This window comes from Ambystoma mexicanum, chromosome 2p, assembly GCF_040938575.1.
Source record: "Ambystoma mexicanum isolate Mex_15411 chromosome 2p, UKY_AmexF1_1, whole genome shotgun sequence".
NCBI lineage: Eukaryota > Metazoa > Chordata > Amphibia > Caudata > Ambystomatidae > Ambystoma > Ambystoma mexicanum.
Window position 1 is genome coordinate 577,357,836 of NC_090923.1, and position 17,271 is coordinate 577,375,106.

General features: G+C 43.5%; 1 protein-coding gene across 4 annotated transcripts in view; it reads left to right on the forward strand.

The window, feature by feature from the left end:
* Positions 1-17,271, forward strand: part of DOCK3 (dedicator of cytokinesis 3) — a 2,582,899-nt gene that overhangs the window by 1,736,198 nt on the left and 829,430 nt on the right. For all 4 annotated transcript variants that reach the window (XM_069644069.1, XM_069644070.1, XM_069644071.1 and 1 more), the window contains 2 exons: positions 3,559-3,642; positions 16,132-16,232. In XM_069644069.1, coding sequence (XP_069500170.1) covers positions 3,559-3,642; positions 16,132-16,232 — 185 coding nt within the window. The remainder of the gene's footprint in view (positions 1-3,558; positions 3,643-16,131; positions 16,233-17,271) is intronic.

The following is a 17,271-nucleotide window of genomic DNA, read 5'->3' on the forward strand; positions in this document are numbered from 1 at the left end:
TTGGGAGTGATGGTAGTAGCATGGTAGTGAGAGGAGTAGTGGTACTGGGAGTAGATGGTGGTGGTAGTGGACGATAGTAAGTGGTTGCATCAGTATTGGAATTGATAGTAATGGGAGAGAGCGAGTTAGTGAGAGTAGTAAGGTAATAGGAGTTGTAGGTACATTGGCAAGATAGTCATAGTGTGGAAGTAGTGGTAAGAGTAGAGTGGGAGTAAAAGTTGTACTAGGGTAGAGGAAGGAAGGAGATGGTGGCAGAGGTATTGGTAGTAGAGTAGTAGTTGGAGGTAGGAATCATTTGAAGTAGAGTAATAAGGAGGGTGGCAGCAACTAATGGTGGAGTTAGGAAGGTGAAGTGTGAGAGCAGAGAAACAGTAGTATGGCAGAGGGATCAGGAGAGAATGTGTGTGTAATGAGAGCAAGTGAAACTGGGTGGAAGAAGGCACCATCCCAAAACTCCCATAGAGTAAGCAGGGCTCAGTCAGGGACAAATAGAAGAATCCCTAGGGAGGTAGCTACCCACCATCTTAGAGTCCACCCGTTTTAGCCAACAGAACAACCACGGACAGTAGGGATCACCTTGAGACATTACTTGCACCCAGTTATGGACGCCTCGGCTAGGAAGGAGGGAAAGGCCGGAGTAGTCGAGTTAAAAAGGGACGGTCGTAGTGCCAAACATCCCAGTAGCCCCTAAAGAACACTTTTTAAGAACTGACAGCCATGTTGACTATTGGAACAGCCATAATAAAGCACCCTTGGAATGTATTCCAGTCTCTGGAATGGTTCTTTGTGGCGGGCACCCTGCCAAACCAGATAAACCTCGCGAGGTGCTTATCAATTTGCTTAGAGACACTAATGATTGCATACACATTTTTCAATGCAAAGTGTGAGGGGTCAGAAATGTGAGGCAGACAACTTTGTGAAGGTTTTTCAAAAGATGCCATTTTATTAACTCAAAAGGTTTAATAAACGCCTCACTATCCCTACACTGACAAGGATTTCCCTTCCTAAAATAAACTAAAGGAAACCGTCTAAGAAAGGTTTTCTGTCCCTCACACTTGCATGTACATAAAATCAACAAGGAAATATATGGCAGTTCAATAACATCAAATATAAGAGTAGCATTCACACCACAGTATCTGCTTCTTCTGACAACCTGGGCAAATTCTTCTTTCCCAGATTATAATTATAATTGTTCTTTTATAATGCGCTTAATACCAGAGATTTGTTTCTAAGCGCAGGATCGGGATTTGAGCCTTTATTGCGCTGTATTGTTTTGCTTCCAAGACAAACACATTACCCCTGAGCTATCCTCCCCTCACACAACCTTGTACCTCTGCAGTGCTCTTCTTCGTCCCAGTACTCTGGGAATTCTGGGACTTGAAGTCCCTAACATCAAAATGACTCCTTTCCACAGCTTCTTTTTTACACTAAGCTATTAGGACATTGGAGTCACAGTGAAAATGACCAAAGGGGGTCTCCCCTTCCTCCTGACCTGTTTCCCTTCCCATGTGATCCTCCCGGATAACACTGTGCCCAGCAACAAGATCAGAAAGTGTCTGCCTCTCCCTGGCCACATGAGAGGGTTCCCATGTCAGGTTTCCTGGGTAAATCATCTCTGATTCATCACAAAAGACACAGCAATATAACCATGTTCCTAAGCGCAACCCTCCCAATCTTGGACAAAGGCAACCTCATCCAAAACTCAAGTCAGTTCTCCAGCCCCACTGGTAATGTATTTATGTTATATTTGAACTGACTAAAAGTTCCAGGCAACATTGTCAAACACCTTCTTACAATTTAACAAGTAATAGTATATTACTGCAGCTCATTCCCATTTAATCGACCACATGCAGGCTTCTAACTAAATTAATCATTGGGTTTCATCCAGGCGGAAACCATGTCTGATCTGCATATTTCATCTGGGACAATAGTAGTGGTTGTAGTCGTTGAGCCGTATCCTACTCTGAATTCTAGAGTGAACCTGAATTTGCACCCGGGAAGGAGCTCAACCGATCACGTGGCTGGAACAGTGGGCGAGAATAGACAGTGTCCCGCCTGCTGTGTCCAGCGACCCGAGGCCCTTCTTGGGTGGTGCCATCTTTTTTTATTTTGAATGTGGGGAGGCAACAGGGAGCTCCCTGCTGCCTCCCCAAGGCCTCAAAACAAAACAAACCCCTATACCCCCTCCTCTCCTCACTCCCCACTTACCTCCTGGACCTCCCGCTCCCTGCCACCACCATAGAAATGGAAAAGGGACGTATTCCCTTTTTTGATGGTGGCGGCCATCTTTTTTGTTTTTCTCAGGAGTTTGACATTACCCAATAAGCGCTGCCAATCTACCGAGAAAAACAATATATACTATTTGCACCAAGGCAAACCCTGAGGTGCGACTAGCTCGCTTCCTCTGGCCTGCCTAGGCTGGAGCTGGCGGGCCGTTACCGGCCATGTACTCCCACCTGCTGGGGCATGATTGCTACAGTAGTGACAGAAGCCTATAAGTTTGAGCAGATACATGGATTCATGCCTTCCTTGGTTTCAACACAACTGTGATACTGTCTCCATCTTCATCAAAGTTATTAGCCACAAATGAAGTGTCTCATTAATCACTTCCGCTAGTTTAGGGGCTAATATATCTTCAAACTCTGAATGCAATTTCACCAGTATTTCATCATTACCAGAAGGCTTCTCAGGACCCATAATTTGTATCGCCACTCTGACCTCCTTGTGACATGAATATCTATTCTTCGACTAGCTCGCTTCCTCTGGCCTGCCTAGGCTGGAGCTGGCGGGCCGTTACCGGCCATGTACTCCCACCTGCTGGGGCATGATTGCTACAGTAGTGACAGAAGCCTATAAGTTTGAGCAGATACATGGATTCATGCCTTCCTTGGTTTCAACACAACTGTGATACTGTCTCCATCTTCATCAAAGTTATTAGCCACAAATGAAGTGTCTCATTAATCACTTCCGCTAGTTTAGGGGCTAATATATCTTCAAACTCTGAATGCAATTTCACCAGTATTTCATCATTACCAGAAGGCTTCTCAGGACCCATAATTTGTATCGCCACTCTGACCTCCTTGTGACATGAATATCTATTCTTCCAAAAGCCTCAATACATGATAATTGTGTAAGGCCTCAGGCGACAGTCAATCCAAGCCTCTAATGTTGACTTGTTAGGTTCTTCAAGAGATGCAGCATGTCAGTCAGATGATGTCACTTGATAGTGTAAGTTACCACTTAACAGCTGGTGCAATAAGATTTAGGCCTTCTGGGATCACTCACGCTCATTTTTTTCTGAATTTGGCAGAATGAGAATCATTCATGCAGGTAATGCCTGCTATTTAAGATGCTTTAGAGACGAAAACATGTATAAGAAAACGTATTTTAAAAGTATATTCATACAGCCATGCAAGTACTGCAGGAGCATGACAATGCTCACAAACTGTAATTTCCTAAATATATTTGTTCTCATAACAACAGGGAAATATGTAAATTAGTCTGTACGGATGCTGACTCCTCCACTAATGAACTCTCTTTGATCTCTCTCTCTCTCAGTTCCTTCAGGACATCTTAGATACACTCTTTGTAATTCTCGACGACAACACAGACAAGTATGGGCTGCTGGTATTCCAGTCATTGGTAAGTGTTCCCAAGAAGATGACCTTTCTTTGAAGAGGTTGTTTGTTTGTTTAATACACCACGTCTTTGTATTGGCCTAGGAGGAGTGCTCTGATTAGTTGTATCTGTGTGATATGAGTATCACTGTAGTATGCAAAACAAGGGGGGTTCTGGGAGCCCCTCTACCGGCAGGAACACAGCCCATTGACCTGTTCTTGGGTGGATGGCCTGTTTTGTTTTGTAAAGCATAGGCATATCTTGGTCTTTGAGTATCCGCTCAGTTATTTGGGTACGAGGGCTTGAGATAGAGTCTGGCACAGTCTATGAAAATATGGGTCAATATAGTATTTTGTATGACGTGTGTGTGCTCATGTGTGTGTGTGTTATGAAGGACTACGAAGTAATATGGCGGAAGCAGGGAGTGCATTCTGTGGACGATATGTGATTTACTTTGCCATATGGTGTTGGCAGGTTTGCCCTCATTTATTAATGTAACCTCTGCCTATAGGAAAAAGCTGATGATCCCGCTCCCATGTATGAATTTCTACATATGTATATGGGGCCTTTTCAGGACACCATCTGGACCCCAGGGCATACATGTTTCATGTGTTTTCTTTATACAGTTGTTTCGTTTCTATATCAATGTTAGGCTTTCCACTATTGACAGTACATTCACTGTGCTCTCTATCACTTATTCCATAGCAGTTTTTCCTAACCTCAAGCGCTCAATCTTTTTTTCAACTACTATTCATAATGTAACTGTGCTTCCACCGTACAAGACATTTACGCTATAGATTCAGATTGTTTTTTATTCATTGTTTTTCTCCTCAAAGAGACCCTTTTCCCCACAACCTTCTATGAAATATTTTTGTAACAGAAGTCCGTTCATGGCTTGGCATTCTTTTAAAAAAGATTTGATAAAAAAGCATGTACAAAGATCATCACTAATATATGCTATCCAATTTGACTCGACTGAACAGTGCCCCCTATTGTTTAAATATTAGTTATTCCTGATCTACCTCCCTCAGGCTTTTTCCTGTAATTTCTGGATTCAGTCTATTTAAGAAGGGACAGGGGACTACTGTAGAGGGTAAAACCTATATTTCTGATACTTTTCGTCCAGGAAAGCATTCATACCATGCCAGTTGTGCACTGGTGGCTTTTACCATTCAATGAATAGAGTATGTGCAAAGCTGTACAACGTTAAGGCAATAACTGGCCGTGCAACACACTTCCCTGTAAAATGAGTGGGCCAGTAGCTACCCAAAAGACAGTAGTCTCAGGGGGAGGCCTCTTTTCTATTCTGTGTGGTATGCTGCAATACAGTACACCCCATGTAACGTTTTAATTGGTATTGGCAAAATCATTCATTTAGTAGCACTTTCATGCAGGTTGGGTGCCTGGTAGGATGTTTGTCACCATCCACTACTAATCTATTTGAGGCGTTTAAGCAACTTTGAGTGCCATTGTTGCACATTGACCCTTGTGAGTCCATGTAATGGTGTATGACAGTGTGCTGCAATAATTACACATTCTAGGCCTCCCGGTGAGGCTTTCCTCTTTTGCATGTTTCTACTAAAATGTTTTGGTCACTTCTGTAAGGCAATGCACAATTTTACATACTGCAAATGTCATGGGATGCAGTGAGTTAGATGGCATGTTAGGTGCTGCATCGGATGCAGTTCCCTGGTCTCGAAAGTATTTCTTTCCTTACCATGGTCAGGTGACACAGCCAATGTACTGTAGCTGGAAAAGGAGATAGGAGGATCAAGGACCTGCTCATCCAAGAAGGGCAGACCGACCTATTAAGTGTCAGTAGATGTTAGGCACAGAGGCTCTGTCAGGACCCATGGTGTGAAGCTAGGTTAGCAGGGTGTGCAAACAGATCTTTAGCAAAGGAATTCTGGAGCGGAGGCAGTTTAGCATATCCCATATCCCATATCCCATATCTAAAAACTGGAAACATGAAACTGGTGCCCGATGGGAGGTTGAGGAACACACAGGAGTTGGCACCACACATTTAGTCAACAAACAAAACTAAGGAGCTTGCAAGCCATGCTTCAAGCTAGAAACAGGATCGTGCAGGCCAGAGTTCAGGTTGCAAACGTGATGATTTTGAAATTGGGCTTCGAGTAGTGCAGATGGTGCTCCTAATTAGGAAACACAGTTGAACAAGGAAACCAACAGGGTTAGGATCTGGTACAGAGCAACAAAGGTTGAGGAGGAAAGCACTGAAACTGAACTAAAAAATGAGAGGGGGGAAACACCATTCAAAGTTAGTAAAACAATGTATTCACTTTTTAGAGGGGCATAATGCAACTTAAAGGTGAGCATAATCTTAATGAAAATGTGTAACCTCGTCTTACACAGAGATACAGTTACCATTCTAACTTCTTTAGCACGCTAAGTACTCAGAATCCTTATCTTATAAAGTCCTTCCCTAGTCTATAGCACAAGTTTTATCAGAGGAAGAAGAGGGACGCTAGTGGTCTAGGTGCCAGCTGTAGTCAGGTCAGGACAGGTTTCAGTTGCAGGAAAGTCAAGTTCCAGAGGAGATCTTATTAAACAAGTAAGTATTAGCTTCAGAGTTAGTTCAAGTGTTCAGGGACTTATGGGCAACCTCCCAACCACACAAATCAATCACTCAGCCTCACAGGATGCACACTAGACTTAAGGTAAGGATTACCCAAGCCCACGCAGTACCTGAGGAGAAAAGAAAAGCTTCAGAGTGGATGCCTTCAGGATGCAGCAGTACAGAACCCAGTCCCTGGATTCTTGGTCTGGAGACGAAAGAACTGGACTCTGGATAGGAACTTGCAGCAGCAGTCATCTGAGGAGTCTTCAAGCAAAGGTTTCTTCATGGATTCCTGTGGTTCTGTGGATGTGGCACTTTTTTATAGCAGCCAAATGAAGAGCAAATATCACTGGTCAGATTACTTTCACTCTCATGGTCCTGCACTCTGTTGCAGGGATTTTAGGGAATTGATTTGTGTCTCTGGAGATCCAGCAGGAGTGCACCAACGTTTTGGACAGATTCAGACTTCATAAGACTATGCACCATACTCAGGCTCGAGGTCCCAGGGTATTGGCGGTTAGCAGCCAACAAGGTCGTAGCATGTCGTGGAATGGCTCAAAAGGCAGGACGTCTTGAAACTAGTGGATCTCACCATTCTTTGGGTAGGAATCATCGCATTTGGGACCCCTAGTTCGACTGGAAGGAAGGGTTGTATCAGGCTCTGGTTACAAAGCAGGCTCTCGGTTGCAGGAAATCGCTACAGACGTCTTATCTTTATCTTGCCCTTCGGATTCAGCTCCAGTGGTCGACTTGTCAGCAGATCCCAAGTTCAGAGTATTTTTCAGGAACTACAGCACATCTTCTACAAACTCTCACTGCAGTTTACAGAAGGGGGTGGTCTGGCTGTCCAAACAGTCCCCATTTCAGGCAATGTGAAAGACAACGGGCGGCAGAGTTTAGGACTCCTTCCTCACTTCCTGCTTTCTCAGACACTCTGTAGCATAGGCTGGGAATGCAAAGGATTCCTGCCGAAGACAAAATGTCCACTGAGGTCTTTCCCATCTAGAATAGCAAAGGAAGACCTCAGAAACAACATGCAAATGATAAATGGGGAAAAAAGAGGTAGCCCACCATTCTAACACAATGGTGGCCCTTCTATGTATTACTGAGGCTGATTTAACAGCCTGCAAGTAATACGACTAAACATTCACTAAGGTAAAACCACTGCCACCAGCCATTCAAGTAAGCCTGCAATTGTAACTGAAAATCAATGTAAAGGGGATGGAAATCCCACTTTTACTTCTTGAGAACAGTAGTTCACCCAAGAAATAAGAAGAGAATTAAAAAGGAAGCCACTGCATTTAAAATGTTGTGTGCTACCAAAGTATATTACTGTCCATCCAAAGTTATAGGAAACTATAACTCCAATCATACACTATGGAGAAACATAAAAAGGGCATCCATAAAAAGAGTAAAAGACAAGGTGAGAGGGAAAAAAGATTCCCTGTCACCTTGGAAGAAAGTAATATAATAACTAAGTGCAAGCAAAAGGTTCTGGGGTTGACACAGGTCAGGAAGATGTATCACTGAAATTGAAATCGTACCCAACTATCTTTTTTATTCTTGCCTTTCTTCTGTGGATATTTCTGTTTTCTTGCAATGGTGTTTTTATGAGTGTGTACTTATGGGCAGTATTGGTAAAAGATGAGACTTACAAGTGTGTTAAAAGTACCATTTTCAACTACCTCTTATCCTGATTCAGGAGCCAGAGGCCCTATGTCTTCAGGGTCTTTGGATTATTTGACAAATCTTAGATATTAGTCCATTTCTACCTAGAGAAGAGCCACCCCCTTTTAGGTGAGGGAGGTGTGCCACCTAATCAAAACCTGCCCTACGGGTCTGAACATATCAGTCCTCAATGGGAGTGACTCCCTTCTTGAGGACAACTCCCATTCCTGTAAGGAACTCCCTGACCAGAATACATTGTCTGCCTATATGGGAATCGAAAATACATTATTTTCTTCTGTTTTGGATCCTCCAAATAGTGACATTTCTTCATTCTCTTTAGCTTCAGATAATGCCCGATCTCGTCTTAACTCCACAGTCAAAGAGTAATGACACACCCCTTTTGTTTTTAATGACATATATAAAACGACAAGGACCGTGTTATGGAGCACTGAGAATACTACAAAGAGGCGAGCCTCTGACGTGAGGACGTCTTGGTGGGGGAGAGCCACTATAGACCACAGAGCCGGCAGTAGCAGGGCGAGCAAGCTGATTGCTAGCAAGACGCTGGAATGCTGGCGTCCTGAATGGCAACGAAGTAGAAAGAAAACAGAGATAGCGAAGAGGCCATCTCGCCTGGTTGTGCGAATACATAGAAGCCGTGGTGGGCCTGGGGCCCATTAACCAACACTGAAACCAGACCAGAGCAGAGAGATCGGACACCCGATCTCTGCATGAGAAGTGCATCAGCTGCCCAGCAGAACAGAGCAGGGAAGCAAATGCTCCCAAAATGGTAACGCCACTGAGAGGGGCAAACAGTTGTATCCAAGGCTGGGTAAGTGAAAAAGGTTACAGGAGCCAGAATCAACCGAATGCTGGATATAGCATGTGCCTAACCAAGGCCAAGCTAAAGAAGGCAGAGCAGGGGAAACAAACGTCCCCAAAGAGGTAGCGCTGCAGAGAGTGGAGAACCATTGTAGCTTAGACTGGGGAAGCAAAAAAAGGTTACCGGAGCCAGGAAAACCTGAATGCTGGATAAGGTCATGCGACCAACCAAGGCCCCACTAAAGTAAGCCTACCAGAGGGCCAAAGGGCTTTGGGGAGCCCTGGAAAACCAAGAGACATCGATATCCAAGGCTGAAGAAGCCAAAAAGGTTACTGGAACCAGGGCAACTAGAATGCTAGATTCAGCAGGCGCCCAACCAAGACCCCACTAATGCAAGTGTATTAAAGGACCAAAGAGCTTTGGGAGCAGTAAGAATACAAAACATATCGAGCAGGAATGGGCACAGAGAGGACCGGGAGGGTTCCTGTTTTCAACCAAAAACAGGGACATTATCAAACACCAAGTCATTGCATTAAGGAGACACTTTTTCCATATAAAGGTTGGAATCTTGCAGAGGTGTATAAAGACTTAAGACTGGCGATTAAGAACTGGCAGAGAAGCTGGAAGAACGCATTGTCAGCAATTGACAAAATAATCTTCTTTGGAAAGAGATCCCAGTTGTTGGGCCTAGCAAAGCAGAAGGATAAAGTCTCTATATTTTTGTTGTGTTTTTTGTAAGTGGTGGGGTCAGATAGTAAGTAGGCTAGAAAGGCATTGTGTTTGTATTATTTAAATAAACAGCCTTGAACATGTCACATCTTAGTCCAACTCCTTCATCTGGTTTGCCACAGTAAGTTTACTCTCGTCTCGAGAAAGTACATTATTTGCTTGCATTTTGGCTCATAAGATGGGTACTGCTTCTTTCAGTTCAAGGTTGTTTAAAATTGTTTGGACAGATCAATTGAGGAGTACCAGAAGAATCAGGGATCCATGGCAAGCCACCTATGCCATGCAACCTCCGGAATCTGTTCCCCAGGTCCCTCCCATCTCCTCGAAAGTGTTCCTACACCTCGAAACAATCCAGAAAGATGGTAGTCGAGTCCTCAACCCTATGCCCACTCACATTTTCTATAACGACCTAACCCAGTGATTTGAATGGGACCCCCACTTCTAGTTAAAAAAAAAACAGGGGAAGACGTCTTGACCTTGGACTCTCCCGGACTGATCTTTCCACTGTCCCATTGGCCAACAGAATTTGCCCACCTCTCATAACAACAAGATTCACCAAGGAGTTATGCTGTCACTTTGAGGGGGAAACCCTGACAACTCTGCCCAGAGAACAAAGGTGAGGTAAACCAAGCACTGGATAGGAGGACGGAAAAGGCACACAACACCTTCTTCATGAACAAAGAATAGCTCCACATTCCTGAGCCAAAATAAAATGGTGAAAAACCTTCCACGCTTTATTCAGTAGTTGTGTTTACACGATGGCAGGAGGGAGGGAGGATATGGAGTGCTGAGGAGAGAGATAAAAAGGAGAGCATGGTCGGGGAAAGGAAGAAGTACCAGGGAGAAGACATAGTTGGTGTAGGGCAAGACTTGAGAGGCGGAAGAAGAGAGGGCAGACAGAAGAGTGTGAGAGTCACCAGTAACAGGGAGAAGACAGATTTAAGGGAGGGCGAGACCAGAGAGTAGGATGAAGGAAGAAGTACGAGGGTTAAGGGCAAAATCGAGGAGGAGTAGGAAAGAAAGCATTCAACGTGAAGGATGGAGTTAGAAAAAATAGATCAGGATAAAGGAGGAGAGTTGAAACAGGAAGAGGTTTGAGGATAGAATTGGAGAGTAGATGGAAGGTTTCACTGAGGAATGGAGGGGTGTCGGAAACAGACGAGTGCCAAAGAGGCAGAAAAAGTAGACCGAAAAATCCAAAGCAGATGACCAGCATTGTCATAGCCAAAAAGTCCAAAGAGAAAAGTCTGCGTTGAGAGGCAGGTGAAGACACCAGTGGGGCCTGAGCTGGGGTGTATCCAAAGTACAAAGCACTAGTAAATTAAATAGCGTTGTTCACCTTGGCCAAGGGATTGTCAGGACCAAATCATTAAGACACCAAGACAGGGATAAAACATGAGAAAGATGGTCTAGCTGGGAGTCCAGATTCTGTTGGGATTAAAAAACACACGAAAGAAATCTAAATAACACTTGCTCCCTGAGAAATTGAGCCAGGAGGACTCGCTGAGAAATTGAGCAAGGAGTGCTCACTGAGCAGCAAGAAGCTTTGGCAGGCTTTTGGTCACCTGATGTGGTGACTCTCATAACTGCACATGCCATTGTTGTTGGGGGGGTGGGAGGGAATGGGGCCAGCAGTGAAACAACAATGAGTGCAGTCTGTCATTATAAACTGGGCAGACTGGGAAGAAATCACCTCTTATCTGGCCCTGGTCTCTTAGAAGAACTCAGAAACTGCGAGTGAAATTGGGTGTAGCCCTCTGGAACTAGGAGTAACTTTGTGTAACCCATACCTGAACTCTGAATGAATCTGTGTGATGCATTCAGTGCTATTCAACAGGCCTGGACTGGCCTATAGGGAAATACCCAATTGCAGACCCAACATGCTAGTATGGGCCACTTCGTTTGGTCAAAGTTAGTCCGTTTTCTTTTGGCCAAAACAGGCTAATTTGATGAATTAGATAGTAGGTTTGACCAGTGGTATTTAACACACGTTTTAAAATGCACAATTTATAACACATTTCACCATACAACTCACACTGGAATACTACTCAAAACGTCTTGCCACAAAAGGAATGAATTGTCATTTTTGACTCTGGGCCTCTTTTCTATCTCTGCAATTCCACCCTGATTACAAACAGTTGTAGAAAGAGATTTTGGCGTCAGCATGGTGGTTCTACCTCAAAATCCTTTTCACTGTATTGTCCCTGGCCTGTTTTATTGAGTCATTGCCCTGCCTGTTAAAGCATCTCCATGTTAGACTTTATAAACCTTAATCCATCCTATCTGTTTTGCTCCATTGCATGATAGCGTGCATGCAGCTTTGCAATCTGAAGGCTTCTGTTAACCCCTGGGACTCTGACAGTGTGCTATTTCGCCTGAACCTGGCTGAAACGGCATGGCAATAATTGCTACTACCTAAAACATCAGTAGGTCCGATTTGAGTTGCTGTTCGTTTTAATAGTTGAACATGACTCATTTGTACAGATATAGTTTAAGTACCAGCCAGTGCTTTAAGTGAGGTAAGAAATTCAGGGGGGGACCTCGCTTGGGAGCGTGGCTTTCATTGTGGGCGTGGCCCAAAAGTGAACAAATCATAGTAAGGTGCGCAAACAAATATATAAATGTATGTGAGCATTTATATGTTTGTATGCGTACTACTATGGCTTGTGTACTTTTCAAGCCATCTTTTATAAACGGTGCAATGTTACATATTTCTATGTTTATAAAAGGTGGCTTGAAAAGTGCACAAACCATAGTAAGTTACGCACACTTGTGTGCTTACCTAACTATGGTTTGTGTACTTTTCATTCAAGCCACCTTTTATAAACATAGACATTTGTAAGATGTTGATAAAAGATGGCTTGACACGCAAACAATTCAATGCATCTTTTATAAAGCGTTGATGACGGACAAAACTCAAGGTGGCTTTGAATTGTGTATGTTTCAAGGCGTCTTTTATAAACATAGAAATATTTCTACGTTTATAAAAGATGGCTTGAAACGTACACAATTCAAGGCAACTTTTATAAAGCTTTGCCAACAGAGATAGACGCCTCGGGCTCTGTAATCTCTGCTCAGAGCACATAGATCACAGAGCCCAAGGCGTCTTTCACCCTCTGCGAACCCGCAGGCTCTGTGATCTAATCTGCATATTAGATCATGGAGCCCACGGGTTAGCGAGGGTCAGTGACCTGGGGAGGGCAAACAAAGGGACAGTAACTTCTGATGACCCTGATGAGGGGTCATCAGAGGAAGTTACACTGACTGACAAAATTGCCGCCAGCCTCAGCGTTGCTGTGGCTGGCTGGCACTCCTGTGAGCTTGCCCGACATAATGGCGGGCGCATCTCCCGTCGCGTCCCGCCAATGTTGTGTGGTACCGGAGGCCCCGGCGGGGCCCCGGCTCAGCCCCACTTTTTATAGACTGCCAGGGGTCAGCCCTGGCAGGCCCCGGCCCACTTAAAGCACTGGTACCAGCATAAAAATGTAACCACTCTCAGATATAGAGTCGAACAAATCGCATGTTAATATTAAGGCTCATCAGACTCGATATTCATTTCCTCCCATAGCTCTTTGACAACTGATTTGTTGTGCAGAAAATCACATTGGGCTCGTTCCTTTTAAAATTCTAGTCGTGTTATTCAAATCAAATATATTTTGATATCATTCCTACGTGCACTTTGCACTTCCAGCTACGAAACCAACATATTTTATTTTGTAATGTCAAGTAAGCAGGATATTCCCAAAATTACATTTTATTTTATTGATAACTAGATGATATACCCGGCGTTTCCCAGTCTTTCATTCCGCCATAGGCAAAGGTATCTCTGCCAAAGCGATGGGGTGTCCAAATGCCATGTAGGCAGTAAGGCCACATGAGGAGGGTGCTAACATGTGATTGTGCAAACCTTGGTGCAGATTGGTGAAACAGTGTGGAATTGTATAAGGAACATACGCAAAGCCACAAACACGCACACAGATTTTCACTCTTGCTGAAATCCAAGGAAACAGGTGGGTTGTCCAAATGTCATGTAGCCTGTGATGTCTGGAGGGTCCTAACAGGTGACTGTGCAACATTTGGTGCAGATTGGTGAAACAGTGTGGAATTGTATAGGGAACATACTCAAAGCCACAAACCCACAAACCCACACCCAATTGTTCACTTTTGCTGATGTCTGAGGAAAATGGTGGGTGTCCAGATGTCATGTAGCCAGTAATGTCCAAAGGGTCCTAACAGATGACTGTTCAGAATTTGGTGCAGGTTGGTGAAATGGTGTGGAGTTGTATAGGGACCATACACAAAGCCACAAACCCACACCCAAATGTTCACTTTTGCTGAAATACGGGGTTAGGGTTGGGATGTCCAGATGTCATGTAGCCAGTAATGTCCGGAGGGTCCTAACAGGTGACTGTGCAAAATGTGGTACAGATTGGTGAAACTGCCGAATTGTATAGGGAACATACGCTTTGCCACAAACCCACAGACTCATACGTTTTCACATATATATATATATATAGATTTGTGCAGGATACTTTTCAAATTCCTTGTTTTAACAAGTAACTGAAAATATACATGCCCTCTTATGGCAGCATTCATTTTCAACAGCTCTATGTGAGTTTGATGTGGTCCACTCCCCATGGACTAGACATAGGGCCTCATCACGACTTTGACGGTAACCCTTAAATCCGGCGGTAGCGCTATTACCGCCAGATTTAAGGGTCCACCAAAGCAGGACTCCGGTGGATTTCTCACCAGCTCTGAGCTGGGGGGAAATCTGCAGAAAATTTGCACTATTACCGCCGGCGGGAAATACGCCGGCGGTATTAGCGCGAAATTTCCCCATTGAGCCCAATGGGGAATGGGGCATTCCCGAATGGGCTCAATGGGGAATGGGGATTGACATTACCGCCGAACTCGTGATCCGGAGCTATTAGCGCCGGGGAGTTCAGCGGTAGGGCTAATACCGCCTGCGCTAATAGCGTTACCGTTACCGCCCAAGTCGTGATGAGGCCCATAGGGTTTAAATGTCCTTTAATCGCAGGAAATGAATCCTCTTGTCCTTCCTTGTCTAATGTGACTTACAACCTTGCATGTTTTGCTGTATCAGCGAAACACTGGATCCAGCAAACTAAGTGTGTGTTCCCGTATCTGTCCTGTGATATTAAGGCCCATACCAGGAACATCCGTCAACCTTTTCATCATTACTTTGGTGTCCAGGTATTGGGTTTCCTTAATACAGTCAAACTGAATGTCTTTGTGTTTCCAATTGGGTCTACAAAGCCATACACCTTCAGTGTGGCCCAACTCTGCCCAGCATACATGTGTTCTATTCTTCTGAATTAAGAGTTTCATCCTGCTCTTGACCCAAAACCTCGGTTGCCAGGTGTGCTTTATCTACAGCTGATAATTAGTATACTGGGAAACTAAGTTGATTCCTATTTCTGTGCTGCTTCAGTTCAGCCCTGCTCAAATTTGGCTTAGGATTTGGGCCAGTGGAAGAGCCCAGCAGAACAAAATATATCTTAAACGATATCTTACAACTTGAAAAATGGAAACATGTCTCTTGGCTAAATCGAGCAAATAGCACTTCAGGCCTCTGTCTGTAGATATGTCTACAGAGTCGAGCTTGCGTTTATTATTTTTTTGTCCATGGTATGCTACACTTAGCAACCGTTCCTTAATTCCGTTTTAAAGGGATGTAATTTTAGATACTGTCAAGATGCATATGTTAATGTTACAAGTTCTAAAACATAATGTCTGTGAGGCTCTGGGTTTTCTTTTGGTTCAGGCCATGAAAATAAGAATGTATTGATTCTGGGTGATGCTGTTCTCCTCTATTGGGTTATGCATTTTTAATACGTACCTTTTTTATTGATTGTATTCGAAAAAAACCGATGTTTACTTCTATCCAAAGGACATTAAAAAGTATGTCTTACTACAAGAGAACTAAGGAAGAATACAATTTATGAGTTGCAATGTTTAATACTGTTTCACTGTTACAAGAGATTGAGCCAATTTTAACTAAGATTAAACCTTGAAGCAACATTTCTCATGTATCTGTTTAATATAATTTGTATATCATAGTTATTGCAGATGTTTATATCTTCCTAGCATTATGTAGACATTTTAAACCCATTACTGTTTTTAATGTGACTGTCAGCTGCATAGAAAAATAAATCGCCTGAAACGGTTTTATTTTTACAAGCATGTGTCGTGTCACACGTGTAAGACTCCCTACCACTTGTCATAACCGCAGCACGCAGCCTGCCACTCTTTCAGCGGTCTGTTTTCTGGTGTCAAATAGGAGAGCCTGTTTAACGTGTACTCCCTGTCACTTCGACTTTTCTACAGAGTCAACTCTTGCTGTTTTGTGCACATGATCTTAAACCACAACAACACATTGGCAATCTTAGCAGCAGACATTCCACCCATACCATACCCCACCCAGTATGACTTTACTTGGCTAAAATATATCAACAATCGACACCATGCCTGTATCCCCTTTGCTGCTAGGTGTTACATCGTGCTTCCATTTACTCTGCCTTGCCTGCCTTATTTAAAATGGACACGTTTGTCTGGTCTGCCACGTTATCATGTATAGCCTTTTGTACAGGCAAACAGATCGCTGACAAAGCTCAGAGCTGAAACTGAAATAAGGATTGTGTTATCCTTTATGACTTTGCATTACTAATTCTGTCCATATATCCACCTCTAGGTCTTTATAATTAACCTGCTGCGGGACAGCAAGTATTTTCATTTCCGCCCAGTGATGGATACCTATATTCAGAGGCATTTTGCCGGAGCCCTCGCCTACAAGTAAGTGATTTCTTTGTACACAATGCACCGTTTCCATGTACATCACAAAACGTATGTCGCGGAATCATCTTTTTTTTTTTATTGAACATTTTTTGAAACAGCCAGTGGCATCCAGTGATTGTATTTACAAGAGCAAATAATGTAAATCACATGCGAGAAGGGAGTGGGAAACATAGATATTCATAATCAGAAAGTACAACAATCATAATAAACAGTCCCCCTCCATATATTACCCCACAGCAAAAGTGCATGTGCATTATCCAAGCTTCCATAGGTCGAAGGGTCGCCATAGTGATGAGTCTCGTGTATATGGCCATTTTAAAAAGGTAACACGATTAGTTTTACATACATTCTCAGGTCTTACTCCCAAGGTGACACAGTGGCGAAAGTTGACAGATTACAACCAATTGTCAGCAGATCGATGTTGGTATCGCATTGTATGTTTCATATTGTCTGTTTACTTAATCAGAGCGTATAATACTTCATGGGAATTTCACATCATGTGTTTTTCGTTTGCATATAAACTCCGTGAGTTTTAAAGTAACATTGAATTTAATTTCTGCCCTACACCTAATATAAAAGACAGATTTAGAAGAATGCTTAAAACAAACCCTTTATGGGAACTGACTGCTGAAATGGAATTTCTGTCTTGGCACAAAAACTACCCAGTAGTTGTTTTTGCAGAATGTGGCAACACGCTGTTGGCATGGCTTCAACTATCAATATGTTGCATGGAAGTTCTGTATTTAATATATGTCTCTATTGTAGCACGAGCAGGGAGAGCTCCATGGATAATACCCACAAACACACTGAACGAATATAACAACCATTAACCAGGCCAACAGCTTTGGATTGTGTCTGTACAACCTTTTTTCTCTGCCTGGCAGAGGGAACAGGGAGATTGCCATCACAGCCGAGAGACGATTACTCTGCCAAAGATGTTCATCAAATTTCTGGGAACTGGCGTATTGCCAAAGATTGCCACGAACTGCCCAAGTACTTGGGCTACTTCCCAATATTGTCCTTACTGTTGCATTTC